Below are 17,647 nucleotides of genomic sequence, written 5' to 3' on the forward strand. Positions count from 1 at the left end.
AGAGCTGAGTTACTTTTCAAAAGGCAAAAAGAAAGCACCGGACCACTAAACAAACATTCCCAAATAAATAGATAAAACCACTGCTCTATTAATTTCTTTGTTGTATTATTCTCAGTAAAGTTTGGTCCTTTTTTTATCCAGGAAATTTCCCCAAAGATATCAAAGGTTGTTCCTTACATTTTTCAGTTTTACCAAATTACTAAATAGCATCAGGACTAATGACACCCAGTTTATTATATTTTAGAATCTCACTTAATAAAGAACCAACTATCTGAAATGCTTTGAGAATAATATGTAGAAAATCTATATACAGTATATAAAAGCAAAAACTACTCATGCATTAATCACGAAGTCTCCAGAACCGTAAAGCCTACAAACTTGAAATTTGCCACGTATCTTCCTCTTGGCTTCTAGGTGCTTACTAAGAAAGGACTTTTCAAAATGACCATCAGAGCATTAGTATTTCCTATATTATTATAACACACTCTGATGCTAATTAGTTAGATGTTCTACTCCCCCTCCCAACTTGAAAATAACTGAGAATGGGATAGCATAGGACAGGCTTCTGTGGGGCAAGCCTGATGGAGAGAAGGGGGATAGAGAGGAAATATGGAGCCAGCCTGAGGGAGAGAAGGGGATAGGAGGGGATCTATGGGGCCAGCCTGAGGGAGAGAAGGGGATAGGAGAGGAAATATGGGGCCAGCCTGAGGGAGAGAAGGGGATAGGAGTGGATCTATGGGGCCAGCCTGAGGGTGAGAAGGGAAATGGAGAGGATCTATGGGGCCAGCCTGAGGGAGAAAAGGGGAGAGGAGAGGGTCTATGGGGCCAGCCTGAGGGAGAGAAGAGGGTAGGATAAGAGAGGCTTCTGTGGAGCCAGCCTGAAACAGAGGAGAGGAGAGGCTTTTGTGGGGCCAGCCTGAGGGAGAGAAGGGGAGAGGAGAGGGTCTATGGGGCCAGCCTGAGGAAGACAAGGGGAGAGGAGAGGGTCTATGGGGCCGGCCTGAGGGAGAGAAGGGGAGAAGAGGGGACAGGAGAGGCTTCTGTGGGGCCAGCCTGAGGAAGAGAAGGGGAGAGGAGAAGCTTCTGTGGGGCAAGCCTGAGGGAGAGAAGGGGAGAGGAGAGATTAGATTAATCAACTAAGTGTTGATTAATCAAGCCCGATCACATAGTTTCATAGCGGAGCATGGGTATTCAGCTAGTGTAACATAAAGGTAATATTTTACCACTGATAGATAAATGTTCAGATATTAGAATTTGATTTTTTCAGTAAGTTAAAATAAAACAATATTTATATTGTTTTGTATTCAGGCAAAATAATATTTATCAAGATCATTTTTTTAAGAAACTCGTTCTAACTGGAGCGGAACAGGAGAAAACAAGAATTATATCTGACAAAAACAAAGGATGAACAGCAAGGGCTGTTGATATTATGCTTAGTGCATGTACACTTTTGATTTCATTGTCACCATCAGCAAAACAATCACATGTTCCCTGGAAAATCTGGATATGGAAAAGAAGTACAAGAGTTTCTGCTTCATCACAGACACAGGATGGTGCAGAAGCTTTGTTGCTTTCTCTGTTTGGGCCACATTTGGCTCATAGCCAGGAGAGAGTAGCTTCCTCCTTTTGTTTCTTCAAAATAGTTTCTCTCCTGCTTGGCCCCAGCATAGAGACAGAAAAAGAAAGATGCTTGTAAGCAGGAAATTCTACTAGGTGAAAAAAATGTTTTAAAAGTAACCCTATCCTCACTGCCCAGCAATAGTTTAGGAATTCTATATTGATAAAATTAACTCTTTCCTCTTCCAAGCAACACATACATATTGATAGAATAGAATAGAATAGAATAGAATAGAATAGAATAGAATAGAATAGAATAGAATAGAATAGAATAGAATAGAATAGAATAGAATAGAATAGAATAGAATAATAGAATTTTTTATTGGCCAAGTGTGATTGGACATACAAGGAATTTGTCTTGGTGCATATGCTCTCAGTGTACATAAAATAAAAGATATGTTGATAGGCTTCTGTAATAATTTAAAATAGAAAAAGCCACTTCTCGTTGTGTTCTGCAGCAAGGGAAATTGTATGGAAAATTTCTGGGTAGGAAATTAAAAGTGTCCTTTCAAAAATCATGTTTAGGAAGGAAAGAAGCCTATTGTAAATCCTTCTTTCTGATTGTACTGCATCAGTTACAGAACTAGATAAACTACATGTAAAATACACTCATGTATCTGCATATCCAACAGGAAGGAGAAAGATTAATAAATGCTCTAACTAAAACAAATGTCATCTGTCATGTTATCTTTGACCAATAAGCTCGGTCTTTTAAATGGGTAAAATTGTTGAGGCCCTAATCCCTCTGTTCTTCCCACAGCTTGTTCGCTTGGGAAATATGGCCCTGACTGTACCTTAGAGTGTAATTGCCAGAATGGAGGCACCTGCAATCGATTCAGTGGCTGTATCTGTTCATCTGGTTGGCATGGACAGCATTGTGAAAAGTCAGGTAAAACAAGAGTGATAAGAACATGAATGATATCCCAGATCTTCCCAATAGAAGCCTGAGTGGCGTAGGAGGCTAATACCTCCTAAGGCAGCATTTAACATCCAGCTGCCTGCAATTACTGCGAGTTCAATTCTCCCCAGGCTCAAGGTCAACTCAGCCTTCCATCCTTTCTAAGGTGGGTAAATTGAGGACCCAGTTTGTGGGGGCAATAAACTGACTTTGTATAAATATACAAAAGTATGAAGGCTATTGCTTAGCGCATTATAAGCCGCCCTGAGTCTCCGGAGAAGGGCGGCATATAAATCAAATTTTTAAAAAAATGAAGTAATGATTTAGGTTCTGGGGAAGGAGGAGGAGGTGTTAAAAAGAAGTCAGGATGACAGCTATGCACATGAGAAATTGTAGGGCTGATTACATGATCAGGGCTGCCATCTTGACCTTTTGGACCAAGGGTCTCCAAACTTGGCAACTTTAAAACTTGTGGACTTCAACTCCTAGAATTCCATAGCCAGCATGACTGGTTGAGGAATTCTGGGAGTTGAAGTCCACAAGTCTTAAAATTGCCAAGTTTGGAGATCCCTGTTTTGTACCCTTTGCTAAAGATTCAACTGTTGGTTCTTTTATTATTAGATTTTTAGTGCCAAAAAGTTAATTGTACATAATTATATATAAATATATCAGATATTCACATACTAAAAAGAACATTTTCTTATTTGTTTCTTATTTCAGTTCAAACCCCTTTATATTTTTGATTTCTTATGGTTACACACCCACTTTTAACCTTCAAACTTTCTCCACTCAGACTGTAAGTGCATTTCACCCATCCTATTCTTACTCCTCATTGATTTACTGTTAAGACTTTCTTGACTCGTATCGCTTTACAGCATAGCTCCTAGATTTCTATTACTTTACTCTATCTTTTCTCTCTTCCTCCCGCCCTGTTTCCTCTTTATTTCCCCAGAAAGTCTTGTTTTGTTTCTCTCAGGAAGCAGCTGGGTATGACTCCAGTTTCTCTCAAAAGGTACAGCTGTCACTCATCTTCTCTTGTTGAGATGACTCTATTCCTCTATCTCAGACCTCACTCTTCTGCTAGTGGAAATTTTCCTTTGAGTGAGTTGGAAGGGACCTTGGAGGTCTTCTAGTCCAATTCCCTGCTCAAGCAGCAAACCCTATACTACCAGTATGTCTGGCTCATTTTTGCCAGCCTTCTTCCAGCCCTCTGGATTTCACAAGAGTGACTCTTCCTCCTTTTTCTGTCATAATTCTTGGTGAACTATTCTAAGTGCTCTCTGACTTCTGATTTTCCTCTCCTTTCCTTCTCTTTTTTCCCTTTTTCCTCTCTCCAGCCATTCCCAGCAGGGTCTATGACAATTCGCTGCGGCCAACTCACCATAGCCAACTTGCTACAGCCAACTCGCTGCAGGACAACTTGCCACAGCCAACTCACTGCAGGACAAGAGTTACACTAATATCAAAGAAATGGTGGAATAGAATGATTAAAGGAAGGATGCAAAAGAAGGAACAGAATGAAATGTGAATGATCAAATTAAAATATATTTTTTATTTTTTAAAATAATTAAATTGAATTGTCCTGTGACGAGTTGTCCCGCAGCGTGTTGGCTACAGTAAATTGTCCCATTCTGTCTTTGGCATGCCTTTTTTATATTCTCCCAGTGTTTCTAAACAACAGCTTTTCTAAACTGTAGGCTCTTACCTGCCTGTTTAATATTTATAAATCCTCTCTCCCCACTTCTAGAAAGGCACATGCTTATGAATACCAAGACATACCGTATTTTCCGGCGTATAAGACGACTTTTTAACACATGAAAATCTTCTCAAAAGTCGGGGGTCGTCTTATACGCCGAGTGTCGTTCTCCTGTAACCAGGCAGACCAGCCCGAAAGGCTCTGACGAGCTTTAAATGGCTCTGACGATCCAAGCCCTGACGATCTGCCAGGCAACTCAGTTGGGGTCGCCAGAGCCATGGAGAAGGAAAAAAGTTTTCCCCCTCCAGCTTGCTTACCTTAGCTGCTTGCCTTGCTTCGCTTGCCTTGCTTCGCTTGCCTGAATCCATTCCATCAGCAAGCAATTCCCTGCCTGCAATCAAGCAGGCAGGGAGTTGTGGACTTCAACTCCCAGAATTCCTCAGCCAGCAAAACAAAGCTGGCTGAGGAATTCTGGGAGTTGAAGTCTACAAGTCTTAAAGTTGCCAAGGTTGGAGACCCCTGTTCTATTGGGTAAGTTTTTTTCCCCTTTGGGAGATTTAAAAAAAATAGTTAATTGGGTTTTTTTTTAGTTGTTTTTTTTTAGACCTAGCCATTTAAAGTTTAGGAAGTTTTAAATTTAGCTTTCATATAAAAATAAAAATAAAATAAAATAAAATAAAATAATATTTGTGCAGCTTTCTGAGATTTAGTATGTTTTTGTAGTGTTTTTTTTTATTGCAAAAGTTTTACAATTACATTTTCTCCCCTTTCCCCCCCCACCACCCACCCCAAACTTCCAAACCTCCCTAACCCTCCCTAACCCTCCCCTCCCCCCAGACTTCCACACAATATACTCATATCCGATACAAAACCCCCCTTAGTATAAAACTTGTATAAAACTTGAACCCCTCCCTCCCCCTTATAATTTCTCTTTTTATCTTCATTACATTAAAAAATTTCTAATACATTATTTTCAAGTAAAAGCTATTTGATACTTCCTAGTTTGATATTTGTTCTGAACATATTCTATCCACTTTTTCCATTCCCATTCATAAGTCTCAAACACACAATCTCACAAAGCTGTATGTGGAATTTTGTGTGTGTAAAGTGTGAAAGTTGGGTTTTTGGGCTTTTTGTGGCTGTGTGAGGTTCCTGCTTGTTTCAGGGGCCATTTTGGGTCTAGCACAGCTGCTTTTACATTGTGGGTGAGCCAGTTGTGTTGTGTTGTGTTGTGTTGTGTGCATGTAAAGTGTGACAGTTGTTTTTTTGGGCTTTTTGTGGCTGTGTGAGGTTCCTGCTTGTTTCAGGGGCCATTTTGGGTCTAGCACAGCTGCTTTTACATTGTGGGTGAGCCAGTTGATGTTTTTTAATTTTTATTTGGTGTGCGTTGGAAGAGGGGTAGTCTTATACGGCGAGTATAGCCCAAACCCTATATTTTAACAGGAAAATTTGGGGGTCGTCTTATACGCCCAGTCATCTTATATGCCGGAAAATACGGTACATTTTTAGTAGGAAATGCTAATGAATGATTGTGATCTTGGTGAGAGACCCATAGAGATATCCCCACACAAGTACACATATAGGGTTCACTGTTTAGTGAATATAAAACATTTCCCTTTTGTATCAAGTTTGCCTCTTAGTGATTTCATGGACTTATATGTGACATTTTCTTGAAAACACTATGGAAATGGAAATGGTTTTCCATTTATTTATTCTGGGATGTGTTTTCAACTTCCAAGTCTAGTCCTGGAATTTTCTAATATTTTTTATCCAAGTACTAACTAGAAGCAAATCTGCATCAACCAAGGTTTTTTTGTATCAACCAAGGTTCATTAGGTTCTATCATCTAGCTTGGTAATTATTTTATTTATTTCTTCATGCATGCGTGCATTTTATCTATTGCCATAATCCTAGTGGTTTATATATATCAAAATAAGTAATAATTCATACATTACATTAAATCATTATGAGTATATCTCTAATACATGTCATTAGATGTGAATGGCGAGAGTGGGTAAACATCATAAAGTATGTTAAAAAGTTTTCTCAGTGCAATTTAATGATTTAACCTTATTATGGTATTTTCTGCCAAGACCGTATACCCCAGATCATTCACTTGGCATCTCACTTGGAGTTTAACCTAGGCTCTCAGATCATGGCTACCTGCATAGCAACAGGCAATCCACCTCCTGTGCGTGATAACATTGAACTACGCAAGCCCGATGGAACAGTGATAATAGTAAGAATTTGCCCATTTATGTGTTTTAATTTCTGTCTGATTCTGTACTGTCATATGAAGTCTACCTCTTTTTCATTTTTGTCTGGCTAACTAAACTTTTCTCTGAGTACTGCAACAAACAGTGACCAAGGCTGGGAAGATTCCCTGCCTCTGAATCCTGACCAGGTACTGGTGGCTCCTCCTCCCCTCTGGCCCGCACACACACACACCCCACTTCCTCTCCCATGGTCATACCTGTGTCATGAATTGCAAAAATGGCAAATTCTGGGGGCTCTGTATAATTCCAGATGAGTTCATGAAAATTAGACCAGATGATCAATTTCCCAGAGTGCATCTAGTTTCTATGCATTATTTTTCTACATTGGTATTTCAGGATGTCCCACGTTTGAATGGAACTTTTTTTTTTTTTTTAATATTTGAATTTATATACCGCCCTTCTCCCCCTAGGGGCTCAGGGCGGTGAACAGCCGAAATTAAAATACATACAATATAAAAGTTAAGATAGCTAAAATAAATTAAATCAATCAGCCCCCAATTTAAAACCCCAAAGCTATACAATTAAAAACTAACCCATAAAAAACCTAATTAGGCTAAGCCGGCTTGCTGAAATAAAAACGTCTTCAGGGCCTTATGGAAAGTGTGGAGATCTGGGATCAGTTGTATTCCGGGAGGAAGTTCATTCCAGAGGGTGGGTGCCCCCACAAAGAAGGCTCTCCCCCTGGGGGCCGCCAGCCAACATTGCTTGACTGACGGCACCCTGAGGAGGCCCTCTCTGTGAGAGCGTATTGGCCAGTGGGAGGTTATCAGTAGTAGAAGGCGGTCTCGTAAATACCCTGGCCCTAAGCAATGGAGTGCTTTAAAGGTGAGAACCAACACCTTGAAGCACACCCGGAAGACCACCGGAGCCAGTGCAGCTCGCGCAGGAAAGGTGTTATATGGGAGCGCCATGTCGCTCCCGTAATCACCCGCGCGGCCGCATTCTGGACCAGTTGGAGCCTCCGGGTGCTCCTCAAGGGGAGCCCCATGTAGAGAGCCCCATGTAGAGAACTTCAACAATATGGTTGTTTTTTTCATAAATGTTTGTTAGCAGATTCTGGCAAGATATGATGGTGTTATTGTCTCCCCTTAGCCCACAAAAGCCATCATGGAAAAGGATATGACAACCTGTGAATTTCAAGTGTCACGAGTGGTCTCTTCTGACTCTGGCCTCTGGGAATGCCGTGTCTCTACTACTGGGGGACAGGACAGTGGCAAGTTCAAAGTTACTGTAAAAGGTGAGAAGGCAGGACATCACAGCTGATGCTCATTCTCTGCTTCTGAGATGCAGAAAGATAACAGAAATTTTTCCAGAATTTCTAAGCTTTGTTCTATTCTGATTGTTCTCTATTTAAGAGGAAACTCTATTTGTAGCTTCTTTCAACTAACACTTATTCAGGCAAAGGTTGGTTATTAGGGAAAGGTTGCTGTTTTATCGAAGCATTAGTTCTCAAACAAAGGAAATTATTATTGGATTTTTAATCAAGGTAAAGATTGTTAGAAGGATTGTGCCAAGTCCAGTCCAGGGAACAATGATTTGAGAAATTACTGATCAAAGGTCTTTTTTGATCAAATGATTTTTCCATCAAAGCAGGAGATACAATCTTATCCTTTTTGTACTCATTTGTAATGAATTCTCCAACCATTCTCTCCTTTAGTGCCTCCAGTGCCATTAGGCCCTCCCAAACTTCTGGCCAAGAAGAGCCAACAGCTGGTGATATCCCCTGTGGGGCCTATTGCAGGTGATGGACCCCTCATCTCCATCAAAGTCCTATATAAACCTCAAATCGGAAGTAGCTGGTCATCTATTGAAGGTAAGGAATTTGTTGTATCTGGAATGACTTTTTATGGCATATAGCAACAGCAATAGCGCTTATATACTGCTTCACAGTGCTTTTACAGCCCTCTCTAAGCGGTTTATAGAGTCAGCATATTGCCCCCAACAATCTGGGTCCTCATTTTACCGACTTCTGAAGGATGAAAGGCTGAGTCAACCTTAAACCTGGTGAGATTTGATCTGCCAAACTGCAGGCAGACGGCAGTCAGCAGAAGTAGCCTGCAGTACTGCATTCTAATCACTACACCACCACGGCTCTTCAATATGTTGGCTGAACTGGACTTTCAGATCCCTTCCAATCCTTCCATTCTGTTATTTATCTCTCCTTATTCCAATTAAAGAGATTTTCAATTCCCTAAGGTTACATTATGGACATGTTTATGTTTATGTGGGGGATTGCTTCTGGCCTTGATTTCATAGATCGCTTCTAGTGGAGAAAGGAATCTTCTGTAAAGAGTAGCATCTCAGTATCCTGTTTCACCATAGAGCTCAAACATGCAAATACAGGTAGTCCTCAACTTACGGCCACAATTGAACCCAAAATTTCGGTTGCTAAATAGACAGTTACGTGAATTTTGCCCCATTTTATTACTTTTTTTTAAGTGAAACACTGCAGTTTGTTAAATTAGTAACATGTCTGTTAAGTGAATTTGGCTTCCCCATTGACTTTGCCTCTCAGAAGGTCACAAAAGATGATCACACGATCCCAGAACACTGCAACTGTCACAAATGTGAACCCAAGCATCCAGATTTGGATCACATGAGCATGGGAATGCTGCAACAATCATATGTGTGAAAAACAGTTGTAAGTCACTTTTTTCAGTGCATTTGTAACTTCAAATGGTCACTAACTGAATGGTTGTAAGTTGAGGACTATCTGTAGTCTCAAATCAATTCAAAGCAGCAAGTTGCTAAACATCAAAACATCCCTGGGTTTCCTTGGAACTAGCACAGGTTCTTTTCCACTGAAGAAAAACAATATGGAGAATATTATTGCTAATCTGTTTCCCAGCAGCTTTTTGCATTAATTCTGAAGATGGTTCTTCAGCCATCTAAAGCATTTCTTGGAGTGGACTGGAAGAATCATAAAATAGCTTCCTCACCCTTTTTCTTCACTACAAATGTCTACTAAATATTCCTTTGGATTTAATCCTGTATCTACTTTGGCTATACTTCTTCCTAGCCATCTAGACAAAAAACCTAGGAGATTCCAAGTTCTAGATTCCTAGGGTGATTTCTCAGCCAGTCATGAAATTACAAGTTATATTTAGCAATATAAACAAGAACTGAATAATATATATTATTCCTCAGGGAATACTTCAAAAAACCTAGACCAGGGCTGTCAAACTCACGGCCCGCGGGCCAGATGCATCACGCGCTGGCCACACCCACACCCAGTTTAGCGAAGGGGGAAAAAGTCCCAATGCATCATGTGATGACGCCGTGACGACACAAGTTTGACACCCCTGACCTAGACTATTGATGTTTGTCTTTGCAGTAGATCGTAACAGAAAATTAATTATTGTTAGGTGGAGCAGAGAGCTATTAATCCCAGTTACAGGGTTCTGCCCATGGAGCTTTCATAATAGAAAATAATAAAGCAGAACTCTTATGTGAAACCCTTGAATTAATGGCTTCTATATTGATCAGCAGTTGATAACATCCAGAACATCACACTCATGAACCTGCGACCTGTCACAGCCTATATTGTAAAGGTTCAGCTAACACGCCCTGGAGAGGGAGGAGAAGGTGCCACGGGCCCAAGTGCTATCATGGCAACAGATTGCAAAGGTAAGTGCTTAGCATTTGTTCCTCAGATCTATAGTTTTAGGGTGGGGAAGACGGAGAAAGATTATGAGATTAGAGATTAAAGATTAAAGATAAAGCAAAGAAGAAATGGAAGACAAAGAGAAAAAAATCCAATTTACCAATGGGTGTCAGTTTTATTTTGCATTTTATTTTGTCTACAATATGTACTTAGGAGCAATCCTGAGCAGATTGTGAGGGAAAAAAAGGATCTATTTGTTCTGGCTTGGAACCATTTTTTTTCTTAATGTCAATCTAAGCTCTTTGAATTTGCTTTAATCCTCCTTTTAATATATGATTTTATTTTATTTTACTTTATTGAACTTCTATACCATCCTTCTCCCAAAGGACTCAGGGCGGTGTACAGCCATATTAAAACACATATAAACTTACAAAATTTAAAAAAATAATTTAAAAATGAATATATAAAAATTTGGCCCACAAAATTAAAAACTAACACTCCCATTTTAAAATTCATATTAGGCCAGCCCGGCTTGTTGGAACAAAAGGTGCCGCAAAAGGTACGCAGGTCGGGGATTGTACGAACCTCTAGGGGCAGCTCATTCCAGAGGGCTAGTGCCCCCACAGAGAAGGCTCTCCCCCTGGGTGTCGCTAGTCGGCATTGTTTGGCCGATGGCACCCTGAGGGAGCGTATTGGCCGGTGGGAGGCTATCGATGGCAGAAGGCGGTCTCGTATATACCCCGGTCCTAAGCCGGAAGACCACCGGGAGCCAGTGCAGCTTGCACAGGAGAGGTGTTACATGGGTGCAGCGTGTCACCCCCATAATCATATGAATATAACATGCTAGCATTTTCAGTTTGGCAGCTTGGCACCTACTCAAATTGGCTAATTTTGAAAAGTTTTACAGGATCAGATACAACTGGTATTTGAGAGGTCCTTGGTGCTCTCTGAGCTTGATTGTTTCCTTGCAGACATTTTATTACTCAAACTAGGTAACATCATCAATGAAACGTCTTCAAGAAAACAACCAAGTTGAAACAGCACCAAGGACTCCTCATTTCAACCTTGAACTGCAAATATTATCTGTCGATACAACTGGTACAGTACTTTGATTGATCAATAGGATAACCTGGGAATTTTTAAAATAAATCTGGAAGAAGGTAATAGAAAACCAGTTCCACGTTATTGCCCAGAAAATTGCAGAGGAGAATGATAGCAGAGAAGAAATGGAGCAATTTAGTAAGTCACTATAACAAAGTCAGCCACTGGCTAATTGTTCCAATTCTGCTATCTTCTTCATTTTAAGTTGTGGAATGAATTTCTGTGTGAATCTGATTGTATCTGCAGGATGTTACATTTTGAGCAAGAGGAGATGAGATGTCATCCTCAAAATTAGTGAAAGGGACAGGAAGGGAAGACACTTCCACATGGCATTTGTGCTTTATACAAGGAGAACTGCTCACCTCAGCTAGCATTACCTTCTCTAATTGCTGGAAAAGAAAATGTCTTGCAGCTGGTGGTGCTATCTTTGATCATCTTCAGGGTAGGAATAGTGGCTTCCTGAAGTTTGATACAGCAACTAATATATTGTTGACATTGTAGAAATAGCAAGTGTAATTGTGTACTGCGTTACAAACCATTGACAGGGGAATTCTACACAAAGTTCAAGATAGAGGAAACGAGAATTTCTTGCTCTTTGTGCTATTTAGAAAGGAATCAGATTGATGTATTTATATATTTCTCTATTTCATATAGAGCCAACAGCCAAACCTGTAATTGAGCGTTCATTTGTTGAAGGGAGCAACAATCTACGTGTAAACTGGAATTTGCCCAAAACTGACAATGTGGGGTCGGGATTTCTTGTCCGGCTCTATGATGCAGCCAAAGAGCTTGTTCATCAAGAAAATGTTACTTCCATGATTGTGCAATCAGCATATATTCCGAATCTCAAGTTCAAGGAGGACTATAGCCTAGAAGTAATGGTCTATCATTGTACCAGCTTGGGACCACCATCTGATCTCCACACATTCAAGATCAACAGTAAAGGTAACAAATCTGTCACTTCTAAAATGAACAGGATGGCTCTGGAGTGGGGTACTCAATATAATCCAAGTGATCTCTTATACAATAAGCATTATATCACAGGGTTTTAAAATATGCCAGACTTTGACTATAGATGGCCTTTTTAAAAATCCAAATTTCTTCCCACTGATGGGAAGAAATTGTCTGTCTGTCTATCCATCTCTCCAGTTATTTGGATTAGCGGATATAGTCTGTAATAAGAACATATAAAGATTGCCCTTAATACTTAAATTTTATACCTTTTTAAACACTTTTAAATATTTTCAAAAGCCTGATGTGCTTACAGCAACTCTTGCTCTTCAAAGACTGGAAGACTGATGCAGGACTGTTGCCTGGTTCCATGGCCATTTCAAGAATTGCTGGGAAACAAGTCACTACATGACAAAAAGCTCAGAGCTTTCAGAAGCACCCCAGGCCTTTAAAAATAAAAGGATAAATGACATATCTCAGCCAATTTAGACACTTTAGATAACTCTTGTATTATCTTTGGATTTGATCTGAAGATTATTCTACATATTTTTAGTAGTGTTTAAAAATAGCAAAAAACTCATGGTAGATTGGAGAGTCAACTACAAAAGTAAATTCTTAAAGGAAACTCTTCCTCATACAGATAGTGCTCGACTTACAACCACAATTGCACCCAAAACGTCAGTCCCTAAGCAAGGCAATTGTTATGTGATTTTTGCCCCATTTTAATGACCTTTTTGCCACAGTTGTTAAGTGAATCATGTGGTTGTTAACTGAATCTGGCTTCCCCCATTGACTTTTCTTGTCAGAAACCAGCTGGGAAGGTTAGAAAAGGTGATTACATGACCCCAGGATAGTGCAACTGTGATAAATACATGCCAGTTGCTAAGCGCTCAAATTTTGATTACCTGATCTTGGGGATGCTGCAAAGGTCATAAGTGTGAAAACTTGTCATAAGCACTTTTTTCAGTGCTGTTGTAACTTTGAATGGCACTAAACAAATGTCATAAATCGAGAACTACATGTATGCTAATCCCTAACAGAAGGTCCCAAGTGCCGAGAAGATGATTGTGGCACAGCACGGGCATATATTCCAGGCCAAAAAAATCTATTGCAGAGCTAACAGCTGTGCCATTTGCCTCCTCTCTCAGGACCCTCATCGCCACGCTCTCTCTTGGTGAATCCCCTCGCTGATAACTCCATCAGGCTATCCTGGCTAGCTCCTGAATACTCTAATGGGGGCATCAACAAATACATTGTAGAGGTGCAGCAGCTGGGAGGCAGCAGTGATCCACAATGGATAGACACAGAAAATGGCAGGGATACCACAAAGATTATCACAGGGCTTAATGCCAGCACAATCTACCAGTTTCGGGTGCGAGCCAAGTCTTACGTATTGGGCGAGTGGAGCCAGCCTGCTAGAGCTGAAATCCTGGGCGATGGTGAGTGGGCCAAAAGCTTATTTGGTTGGATGGTGCAATGAAAAATTGGAAGGGGGAGAATATTGGCAGGGAAAGTTTGTTCTCCAAACAAGCAATGGCAACGAGCTTGGCAAATTTAGCCTGGAGGCAGGATAGCTTAAGAAACCACAAGTAGCAAAAAGCCATCTTTATTGTACTGTTTGCTGGGTGTGTACCACAAATGCAGTGATTTTATTTCTGTCCTACAGGAGCCCTGAGCCAAGTGCCTACCCTAGAAAGTAAAAACTTGCCTCCAACTCTCATGGATCAGCAATTGATATTAGCCATTGTAGGCTCTGTCTCTGTCACCTGCCTGACCATATTGTTTGCTCTCCTGGCCCTTTTCCTCATCAAGAAGAATTGTTTTCATCGCCGCCGGACCTTTACCTACCAGTCTGGCTCAGTAAGTGCAATTGTCCCTGGCCCATTCCCCTTCACTTCTCCAATGAACTTGACTCCTTTCCATCAGCATCCTCTTTCTTTGGCACTCTGGTACTTTTGTCCCCATGCTGCTGACCTGTCTGGTACACAGGGTTACCTGCAACTATTCTCTCCCCAAATCCTCTTGCAGGGAGAAGAAACTATTCTGCAATTCAACTCAGGCACCCTGACCCTGACCCGCCGGCCCAAACCACAGCCTGAGCCACTCAGCTATCCCATCCTGGAGTGGGAAGACATCAAGTTTGAGGACATGATAGGGGAAGGGAACTTTGGACAAGTCATCCGAGCCATGATCAAGAAAGATGGCCTGAGAATGAATGCTGCCATCAAGATGCTGAAAGGTGAGATGACTATTAAGGCTATTGGATAATCCTTCCCTCTCTAAATGTCTATGGAGATTCTCAGTCATCCAGGTCACAGTTGTCCCAAAGGTGCTTTTTTCAAAAGGCAATTGGACTTTCTGATTTTTCTTTGAAGACATTTCTTCTTCAGCTGAAGAAGCTTCTTGGATAAGAAGGAAACTTCTTCTAAGAAAAACCAGGAAGTTCAGCTGCCTCTTGAAAAAGGTCCCACCTTTGGGACCTTCCCTCTCTAGCGGAATAGTTGAATGATTAGACCACCAGCTCTGATTCCTGACCTCTTAACTGGAAGTCATGGGAGAAATGTTATTAACAACAACATAAATACAAATTCTTCCTGTACAATGCAAGATTCTCCTCTAGCAGATAGCAGATGCACCAACCTCTCCTTGCACAGAAGAAGCCAAGGGTGCTTGCTTAGAGGATAAATTAAAGGGTATCTGAAAATCTAAAAATCATGGATATTTAGAATATATTTGCATCACATAGTTAAATAGATGAAACTAGTTTCCTAACAATTCTTCTCTTCAAATCTAAATCTATGTACGAAACTAGAGAATTGTTTAGTTATTAATTATTCATTTAATTATTAACAATTTTTAAATACAGTCCTATTCCATAAAAGGCTTAATAATTATAGAAAGGTAAAGATAAAACAAGCAAAACAGAACAATTACCACAACACTATGAAAAAACAATTCCCTCAAATTTCCCTCAGAACACAAGATTAAAAAGCGAAATCCTCAATAGCTGTGCCTAAATGAGGATTATCTATTATTTTCAAAAGACCCTATAGAATAAAACAGTGTTTACTGCCCTCCTGAAAGACAGCTGGATAGTAAAAGATCAAACTTTCAGCCTTTTTCAAAAGCTTTAACCTTCAGACTCTGTCACCTAAGAACAGCCACCATCTTCTGAGTCTTTGCTATAGGAGAGAAAGAGAGACACTGCAAGACTTTCAAGATCCTATTATTATACCCTATAACAACAGCCTTCACAATTTTAAGATGTGTGAACTTTAGCTCCCAGAATTCTCCAACCAGTATGCTGGGGGTTGAAATCCACACATCTTGAAGTTGTCAAAGTTGAGAAACACTACCCCCATAACAATGGAGTTCCAATAGTTCAGGAAATGTCTGTTTCCTGATCTGGCCTCCCTCAAAGACTGACAGTAGTATGGAAACACATTTGTTTCTTTGCTCTCACAGAATGAGAAGCTTAGGAAGCCACTCAGTCGCAGCTGATTTCATACATTGCATTGTAAAATGTAAACATATGGATACAACACCTGAATGCAACAAGTCTTTGTTCCCTGAATGATTGTAACTAATATTGCCAAAGCTTTTCTATTTTCATAGCAGTCCAAGGAATGTTCTAACCCAACCTCCATAGCTGAAAATAAAAGAAGGTGGAAAATACTCAATATAAAAATGGGTCATTTAAAAAAATGTCTTCTAGATTAACCTTACCTGGAAAAGATCAGAGTTGTAAAAAATCGGAAAAGCCTACCAATGTAGGATGTGCGTAATAGTTGTAAATAAGGGGATGGGGAAAGCATAAGGTTATCATCTCCCCTTATTATGATCTAGATTTAATTGTACATTAGGTAAAGATACATCAAAGAAAGATTACATAACATGTTTATTTATTTATTTATTTATTTATTTATTTATTTATTTATTTATTTATTTATTTATTTATTTATTTATTTATTTATTTATTTATTTATTTATTGGTTCGATTTATATGCCGCCCTTCTCCAGAGACTAAGGGTGGCTTACAATGCGTTAAGCAATAGCCTTCATACTTTTATATATACCTTTCGGGCCCCCCCCAAGCGGTGTTTCTTTTTTATACAAAGTCATCTTATTGCCCCCACAATCCGGGTTCTCATTTTACCTACCTCGAAAGGATGGAAGGCTGAGTCAACCTTGAGCCTGGTGAGATTTGAACTTGCAGTAATTGCAGGCAGCTGGTGCTACTTAACAGCACTTTAGTCTGCTGCGCCACCAAGGCTATATCATGTAATTGGTCTTAAGATAATATATGAAGTGCTTTATATCAAATCAGATAACAGCTATGTTGATCTAGCTCAGTCCTGATAATTCTGATACGGAATGGGCTCATCTTCACATCCTGCAATGCACATCATGACACAATGGAGCATTGCTATTTGTTTTCGAAGGACATATTCTGACAACCTTTATTTCATTCCCCAGCCTAATGAAGGCAGCTTAAATTCAGCGGTACTATGTTTTCTCTCTTCTCCCAATGATCTGTGGTACTGTAAAAATAATTTTAAGTGCTTCATTGATGATGCAGTTGATGATGTGATCAGGGGCTGGGATCTGCCCAGGACTGCTATAGGCACACCCACTCCCCTCTTGCAAGTGCATTTTTGCAGAGCTATTCTGCATGTGTCAGTGGAAGAGCCTCCCTCTTTCAGGCTCCCCCAGCCCAACCCCGTATCTGCCACATTTCTGATTATACAGCATGGAACTGTGGGATTGGAGACATGGCGAGTACAAAGCCTTTTCTTCCCACTTCTACTGCCAACTTTCCCAGCCCAAGCAGCTGTTTAGCAAGTTGCCATGGCTTAAGAGGAATGGCAGTGGTGAGATTCCCCCCCACCTCCCGGCCAGATCTCTAGTTTCCCAGAATTTACTAATGAGAAACCTGGCAGGGAAAGACTCAGCTTCCCACCCCTAACACCAGTAAACCTAACAAATGAAGGGCTTTAATTTATGGGATGGGGCTTCTTTTTAGTAAACCAAGAAACTCCTCTCCTGGTTTACTATGATGCTTCCATCCACTCATTGATCAAGTTTTGACAGATGACCAAACCTTCTGGTTAGAATTTTCCTTCTTCCTCACCCCCAACCTATGTTATTAACAGTAATTGCTGAAAGTTTTTTTTTTCCTATTGGCAGGAAATCCATCAATATCTTTTCTTAACTTATTCTACTTTAAACTATGAGTTACCTTAAAGTACCACTTGCAGAAATCTTTACTGAGTAAGCTCAGCAGTGAACCATGGGAGTAGTACAATTTATGCACGCATATTTTCTGCTGATTCTGAGACAGGAGGAATAGTTGTGACTATTTACACCTGAAGATGCCAGGGCCCATGTGCTGAGAATCTTTTCCACCAAATGTGCAAATTTATGACCACATCAATAAAAAAAGGTCCTCTGTTATAATCCTCATAATACCTTTCCTAATTGAATTTGACAAAATTGGCATCCTC

General features: G+C 40.2%; 1 protein-coding gene across 5 annotated transcripts in view; it reads left to right on the top strand.

The window, feature by feature from the left end:
• TIE1 (tyrosine kinase with immunoglobulin like and EGF like domains 1) overlaps nucleotides 1-17,647 on the top strand; it is a 40,061-nt gene that overhangs the window by 14,499 nt on the left and 7,915 nt on the right. Inside the window, exons 7-15 of one of the 5 annotated variants that reach the window (XM_034414831.3) lie at nucleotides 2,378-2,506; nucleotides 6,305-6,450; nucleotides 7,580-7,724; nucleotides 8,145-8,300; nucleotides 9,974-10,114; nucleotides 11,847-12,137; nucleotides 13,292-13,582; nucleotides 13,810-14,003; nucleotides 14,172-14,382. In XM_034414831.3, the coding sequence (XP_034270722.2) occupies nucleotides 2,378-2,506; nucleotides 6,305-6,450; nucleotides 7,580-7,724; nucleotides 8,145-8,300; nucleotides 9,974-10,114; nucleotides 11,847-12,137; nucleotides 13,292-13,582; nucleotides 13,810-14,003; nucleotides 14,172-14,382 (1,704 nt within the window). Of the gene's footprint in view, nucleotides 1-2,377; nucleotides 2,507-6,304; nucleotides 6,451-7,579; nucleotides 7,725-8,144; nucleotides 8,301-9,973; nucleotides 10,115-11,846; nucleotides 12,138-13,291; nucleotides 13,583-13,809; nucleotides 14,383-17,647 lie in introns of all 5 variants that reach the window. The other 4 variants (XM_034414832.3, XM_034414833.3, XM_034414830.3 and 1 more) reach the window with 4 other exon arrangements.

This window comes from Pantherophis guttatus, chromosome 3 (genome assembly GCF_059756535.1).
Source record: "Pantherophis guttatus breed Tessera chromosome 3, ASM5975653v1, whole genome shotgun sequence".
NCBI lineage: Eukaryota > Metazoa > Chordata > Lepidosauria > Squamata > Colubridae > Pantherophis > Pantherophis guttatus.